This window comes from Arachis ipaensis, chromosome B7, assembly GCF_059453495.1.
Source record: "Arachis ipaensis isolate K30076 ecotype BB chromosome B7, ASM5945349v1, whole genome shotgun sequence".
In the NCBI taxonomy this organism is placed as follows: Eukaryota; Viridiplantae; Streptophyta; class Magnoliopsida; order Fabales; family Fabaceae; genus Arachis; species Arachis ipaensis.
Window position 1 is genome coordinate 130,691,533 of NC_142442.1, and position 8,095 is coordinate 130,699,627.

Consider the following 8,095-nt stretch of genomic DNA (forward strand, 5'->3'; position numbering starts at 1 on the left):
ATGACAACTGATCAATCGACGATGACAACTGCTGCGAATCCAGCCTTTCCTATGGACGCACAATCAATTGCAAATTTTCTGAATCAGATCTCTGCGATTCAAGCTCATGTGGCAAGAACTACTGTGATTCCGATGCAAGATCCAGCGAGCCCCTATTTCATCCATCCGAGTGAAAGTCCGGGTAATCCTCTCATACCTGTTAAATTGAATGCAAGCAATTATAGTTCATGGAGCCGAGGCATGCTTTTAGCTCTGAAATCAAAGAACAAGTTAAAATTCATCGATGGATCCATTGTGAAACCGGATGAACTCGATCCACTGTTTGAAGCCTGGGAAAAGTGCAACACCTATCTGGTGTCATGGATAACTGTATCCCTCAGTCCAGAAATCTCAGGAAGTGTAATTTGGAACAACAACGCCTCAGACTTGTGGAAAGAACTGAAACGGAGGTACTATCAAGGTGACAAGTTCAGAGTTGCTGAGTTGCAAGAAGAGCTCTTCCAACTCAGGCAAGGAGATGCCACTATAACTGCTTACTACACGAAGCTACAATCAATTTGGGAAGACTTGAACAATTTCAGGCCAATTCCAGAGTGCACTCATTGTGAACAATCGTGCACATGTGGACTGAGTGTGATGCGAGAATTCAGAAGAGAGGATTACACAACAAGATTTTAAGAGGTCTCAATGACCAGTATACTGCTGTCAGATCGCAACTGATGTTGATGACTCCCATGCCTGATATAGACACTGCCTTCTCCATGTTGACACAACAGGAAAGACAATTCAATGATTGTCAAGATTCAAAGATCTTCTTTAACAAAGCAATACCTCCTTATCAACCAACTGATGACAGAAATAGAGGGAGAGGCAGAGGCAGAGAAAGACACCAAGGCAATGGTAGAGGCAGAGGTACCAGAATGCAATGCACATTCTGTGACAAATCAGGACACACCATTGATACATGCTACAAAAAGCATGGCTTGCCACCACATCTAAGGCAACGACAAACTGACAGCATCAATTTCACCACTGCTGAACCACATGCTGAGAAGAGAAATGATAATCTCAGCCAAGTCAGTCTGGGCAATTGCCATAAGGAAGCTAGTAAGGAGCCGAGTTATGATCTCAATTCACTCCAAAAGGAAGCAATTATCAAGCTTCTCAAAGGACAAGAGGCTCAACAGCAACCTCAAGTCACAACCCAGGTTCAGCACCCTCCAAATGCTACTTCCATGAATCAAGGTAAAATTGTTGTTTTAAAATATAGTAGCAATATTTCATCCTTTGTTACTGCAAAATCCCCCCTCTGGGTCATAGACACAGGGGCCACTGATCATGTCACTTTTGACATGAATGACTATTATTCACACTGCCAAATAAAGCCTATAATTGTTAGAATGCCTGATGGCAGCCACACAACAAGTAGCATCATTGGCACCATTAGATTTTCTAATCAATTATTTCTTTCAAATGTGCTATTCATCCCAACTTTTGAATTCAAATTGATTTCTGTTTCAAAACTGACTGATGGATTGAAGTGTCAAATGTTAATTGATGATAAAATCTGTGAGATTCAGGACCAAGCTACTTCGAAGAGGATTGGAGTAGCTAAATGTGCTGACGGTCTCTATACAATGGATAGCCAACCTTTGAATTCTGTTTCTGCAACACACAATAATCATAGCATGCATAATTCAGCAAAGCTGCCGCTCACTTTCATAGCATCACTTTTCACCAATAATGGCACTGCAACTTGCACAGCATCATCAGTTCAAATAAATGCTCTATGGCATTCTAGATTAGGTCATATCCCTCAAAATAGATTGCATGTGATGCAGAAAACTCATCCCTTCATTGATTGTAATGAGCAAATAAACCCATGTAACTCATGTCATTTAGCAAAGCAAAAACGCTTACCTTTCTCTTATAGCAATTATGAATCTGATGCTTGTTTTGATTTGCTGCATCTTGATATTTGGGGACCAATTTCAGTCCCCTCCATTAATGCTCACAAATATTTTTTGACCATAGTTGATGATAAAAGCAGATACACCTGGATTTTTTGTATGAAAGCAAAGTCAAAAACTTCAGACTTGGTTAAAAAATTTATAAAATTTGTTCAAACTCAATTCAATCGCATTGTCAAGTGTCTAAGAACGGACAATGGTCCTGAGTTCACTATGCACTCATTTTATGCATCACAAGGCATTGTACACCACACTTCATGCGTTGAAACTCCACAGCAAAATGGGATAGTGGAAAGAAAATACCAACATGTTTTGGGGGTGGCTAGAGCATTGCTATTCCACTCATCTATGCCTAAATATTTTTGGAATTTTGCTATAAAGCATGTTGTGCATATCATCGATATATTGCCAAGCCAATTTCTCAACGACAAATCACCTTTTGAACTTCTTTTCAACCAAACACCTAATCTGTCCAATTTAAAGGTTTTTGGGTGTCTCGCCTATGCATCAAATCTTTTAAATGGAAGAACTAAATTGGACCCGAGAGCACAAAAATGTGCTTTTCTCGGTTTTAAAGAAGGAACGAAAGGATTCACACTCATTGATGTGAAAACCAAGAGAATTTTCACATCTAGAGATGTCATTTTCTATGAAAATCACTTTCCATATTGTTCCCATGATGATTCTAATTTGCATAATTACAATAAAATTTCACAGCAAAATTACAACGTTGATCCATTCACTTATGATTCTCACTACACTGACTCATTTGCTCCTAGTTCGCATCAACCACACATGACTCAAACTCATGTTCCACCTACACATCATCAAAACCATCAAAATCTTCAACCACCATCAAATTTGCATTCTGAATTTGTTGATCACACCCTAAATGAACCTGCACGTTCAGCACACACTGTTGAACAAACAGAGAATCTCACATCACATGCATCACATGCATCACATCAAAATCCATAGCCACTTGAACTTAGAAAATCTACAAGAATTAAAAGGTTGCCAGCCTATCTCAAAGACTATCATTGTAAAGTGAACAATTCAGTTTCTGGTTCCACTCATCCTCTTTGTAGGTATCCTATTTCGTAGCATATTTCCTATGATGCACTCAATCCAAAACACAAGGTTTTTTCTTTGACTGTTTCTACAAACGTTGTACCTAGTAACTATGAGGAAGCTGCTGCTCACCCTTGTTGGAGAGAAGCTATACAAAGCGAACTTGAGGCTCTGAAGAAAAATCAAACTTGGCAAATCACAACACTCTCTCATGGCAAGAAAGTTATAGGCTGCAAGTGGGTATTCAGGATTAAATTCCTCCCTGACGGAACCATCGAAAGATACAAAGCCAGGTTGGTTGCAAAGGGCTTCACACAAATTGAGGGTGTCGACTTCATTGACACATTTAGCCCAGTAGTTTGAATGTCAACTTTGAGAGTGGTTTTGGCCTTGGCCGCTGCAAAACAATGGCACATCAAGCAGTTGGACGTGAATACTGCTTTCTTGCACGGTGACCTACATGAGGAGGTCTATATGAGGCTTCCGCCAGGGCTTCAACAATCCGAAATGGTAGCAAACTCAGTGTGTAAATTACGTAAATCGCTCTACAGCCTGCGGCAAGCTAGTAGGCAGTGGAATCTGAAATTGACTGAGACATTGAGTTCGGCTGGTTTCTCCAAATCAGAATCAGATCATTCCTTGTACACCAAGATCACAGCTCAGGGGTTACAATCATCATGGTTTACGTGGACGACTTGGTTTTGACGGGTAATGACCTGGCTGAGATTAATTCAATCAAGCAGCTACTTGATCAAAAATTCAAAATTAAGGATTTGGGGGACTTGAAGTACTTCCTAGGCATGGAAGTGGCCCGCTCATCAAAAGGGATCCATCTTTGTCAATGCAAGTATGCCTTAGACATCCTCAAGGACTTCGGCTTCTTAGAGTGCAAGCCAGCTAGCACTCCAATGGATTACACTTCTGCATCAAAATTGTTAAGGGAAAGTGGCACTACATTAGAGGATCGAGCCCCATACAGACAACTAGTTGGCAGGCTCTTGTACTTGACCAACACAAGGCCAGATTTAGCTTACGCAATGGGAAGACTCAGTCAGTTCATTGATTGTCCCACAGATGTACATCTGCAAGCTGCTCACAGGGTGCTGCGATACTTAAAAGGATGTCCCTCAGTTGGTTTGTTCTTCCTGGCTGCCAATGATCTTAAACTCACAGGGTTCTCAGATGCAGACTGGGCAATGTGTGCAAATTCCAGAAAATCCATCACTGGCCATTGCTTCTACATTGGAAAGTCGCTCATCAGTTGGAAAAGTAAGAAACAGAACACTGTTGCGAGGTCGTCCTCAGAAGCTGAGTACAGAGCTCTGGTCCTGGCAACATGCCAAGCTCAATGGCTATCTTACATCATGAATGATTTTGGCATGCCACTGACAGAACCCATCACACTTTTCTGCGACAATAGATCAGCCATTCACATAGCCACCAATCCTATCTTCCACGAGAGAACTAAGCACATCGAGGTTGATTGCCACACTGCTCGAAACCAGCATCTCTCAGGTCTCACACACCTAATGCCGGTTTCTTCATCGAACCAATTGGCTGACTTCCTTACCAAGGCCTTAGCCCCTGGTCCCTTCTCAAGCAACATTTCTAAACTAGGCCTTTTAGATATTCATAGTCCTAGTTTGAGGGAGGCTGTAACGTGACATAATTGGTTGCTGCTGTTAGCATTAGTAGACTTAGAATTAGTTAGTTACTGCTATTAGCATTAGTCAGTTAGAATTGCCAGCTAGCAAAGTTAGTTAGGCAAATTAAGTTAATTAGCTCTTATGTAACTATATAAAGATAAGCATGTGATGCAGAAACTGATGATGAATAAACACAACTTTCATCTTCTCCAATTTTTTCTTTCTCCAAATTTCAATTCACTAACAGCTTCTTCTTCATTGGACCTCCCTCCTCTGTTTATCTCTCTCTTTCTCACTTTTTTCTCCAAATTTTTCACCCTTCACTTTTGGACTCACCTGACAGAGATTGATGAGAATTCAAATTTCTCTAAACACGAAATTTCACAGTATAAGAAATTTATTATACATGGTATTTTTCAAAAATTAAAAAAAGAAAACTGGCACTAAAATATTCTAAGGAATATGAAAGAGAAAACGACGAATATCATTTTCATCAAGCAGAAGAAACCAGAGCAGGGAGCACTACTAAATAATAGATCGGAATATAAAATATCTTTGGCTATGGTTGAAATTTTTTATTACAGCACTTATAGCATAGCAATCCTCCTAGTAATTCCAAAATTCATGCACAATGACGGTGCCCTACCTGCGTGGCAACCTTATATAAAAGTATATCATCGAGTGTTAATTAATTTGTACTTATTATTATTATATAATAATAAAAGTAGTTGTACTTTTTGTGCACGAGAGAGATCCATGGCCTCATCAACACATATGGCAAGTAGAATTGTATTTCTTGTGATGAAATCTTTACTTTAAATATTTAAGATATATATAAAGTAATTTGACTAAATTCTAACTTCTCTCTATATAATTATTCGTTCCTTTCTTTCATGTTATATACTTATATGAGGTCTAATTCGGAAAGAAAATTAAACAAGGGGTGGGACCCTGGGAGCTAAGCTAGTCTGATTTTTCAAAGAAATATAGCATTGATAAATTATTGTTGTTAAGTAGTAACAGATATACACAGAACTTATAAAACAAGGATACTTCATTGAGTTATCGTATTTGCGTGTCAGACATATTTTAGATACGACATTCATTGATATTCGTTTGACACGCATGTCTGTTGTGTCCAATCGTGTCTTAATAAAAATTAAAAAAAAAATTTGAACACGCCTGGACACACTTAAATACCATTACGTGTTAACGTGTCCAGTCTTATTCTTAACATATAATCTTAAAATAAATTTAGATATAGTATATATTATTATTTATTAAAACAAAAAATATTTTAAATACTTGATATAATTAAAATAAGACATTAAAAATAATTAAAAATTTTAATTTATATTTTAATATCAATAAAATATCAAAATATCATTATGATTTATCTAAAAAATACTTTATATTTTATATATATGCGTTCTCATGTCATATAAGATTTTAAATTTCGCGTGTCAGTGTGTCCCATGTCGTATCGTATCCCGTATCTGTATCTGTATCCGTGTCTGTGTCCGTGCATCATAGCACAGAACAAGTGAAAGAATTAATTTCAAATAGTTAATATTAATTAATTTTTTATTATAATATATGTTATTCTTTATATTTATCTTTTGAGAATTTCAAGTTTAAGATGGTAATTTAAATTAAAAAAATAAAAAAGATATTTGATATTAACTAAACAAATTGAATTTTTAATTAAACTCATATATATATATATATATATATATATATATATAATTGGGAGGGAAAGAAGTAGCAAAAATACTTTATCAACGCTCTGATGTAAATAATAAAAGATGCAGTCTCAGAAGTTAAGGGGGCTGTCAAAGTCATATATGGAGAGGAAAGACTTAATTTTTTTTGGTAGAAAGTTACTTAAATAAAGATGTTTAAAACGTTTTTTTTTTAAATATTTTATAATAATTAAAATTTAATATATATAATCGATTAAATTATGTTATTTTTATTAAAATTAGGTCAGATAATTTTTTTTTTACCAAAGATAGGAGACTCGAACTCGCAACTTCTTAACTAAGTATGGGGAGACTATGTCATTTGAGCTATTACTCATTGGCTTAAAATTTGGAAAGACAAGAGACTCGAACCCGCAACCTCTTAATTTAGTATGGGGAAATAAATTAATTTGATCGAAAAAATGATAGTGAATCAAATTTTGAACTCATCTAAATTAATATTATTTTTTATAAAAAATAACTACAATACCCTTATTATAGAAAATGACTAAAATACTCTTATTATATATATTAATTTTGAAAATCATAAATTCTAGCTCTTTTTTTCTCTGTCGTCATAGGGTTAGGATTTAGAATTTTCAATAAATAAATAAATATATAATAAGGATATTTTTGTTATTTTTTATAATAGAGATATTGTAGTTATTTTTTATAAAAAAAATATTAATTTAGATTGGTTCAAAATTTATTTTAGTAGTTTTTCGACTAAATTGATTTCCCTAGTCTAATTTTAATAAAAATAACACAGTTTAATTGGTTATATGTGTTAAATTTTAATTATTAAAAATTATTTTTAAAAAAGACGTTTTTGACATCTTTATTTGGGTAGCTCCATTCTTTGTTTTAAGAGTAAAACTTCTTTTCAATTTCTTTCGTTTTTTTTAATTTAGACAATTGTACTTTAATAATTAAAAAATAATAATTTATTTTTTTTATCTTTTTTTTGTTTAATTATTCTGTTGGTTTCTATAGTTTCACTAAAATTTTTAATTAAGTCTCTATACTTTTTTCTTTTCAATTAGATCCGCTACAACAAATCCGACAGATAGCGGCGGTTTTGAACCCCCGCAAAACATATCACGACGGTTTTACAAAATGCCGGAAGATGGGGTGCGGCAAAACGGATAACAGCGGTTTTCTTCAACCGCTGAAATAACCGCCGCGAAATGAAACTTGGATTTTGCGGCGGTTATTACCCGCCGCAGTATGTGGATGGTAACTTTTATTTTTCAATTTGCGGCAGTTTATAACCGCCGCTAAATGTTAGTGTTTTGAAAACGGCGCTGTTTTGTGGCGGTTGATAACCGCAGCTAAATATCACAAAAATAGACAATATTACCGTTTTGCACCGCTAAATTCGAATTTCCCATTAAAATTTTAGGTTTTCTATTATTTTGCCTCTTTTGAAAAAATATGTTTATTAATCTTAAATTTTTTTCTTTTCAATTAATTTAAAGAAATTGCAACCAAGTAAAACAGCTCAATTAACATAACAAACCAAATTAAATATATACAAACATAACATATATAATGAAATTGTCATAACATCATCCAAAATAAAGTATGAATGCTTAAGTTGAAGAAAATAAGCATAAAGCACTAAACCAACTTAAATGCATAAGTATCTAAGAACATTGATTGAAAT

General features: G+C 35.2%; 1 protein-coding gene across 1 annotated transcript; it reads left to right on the forward strand.

Annotated features, from left to right (window-relative positions):
- LOC148554136 (uncharacterized) lies at positions 1 to 678 on the forward strand. The gene has a single exon (XM_088495003.1). The coding sequence runs from the start codon at positions 1 to 3 to the stop codon at positions 676 to 678; it is 678 nt and encodes a 225-aa protein (XP_088351129.1).
- Positions 679 to 8,095: the final 7,417 nt, after the last annotated feature.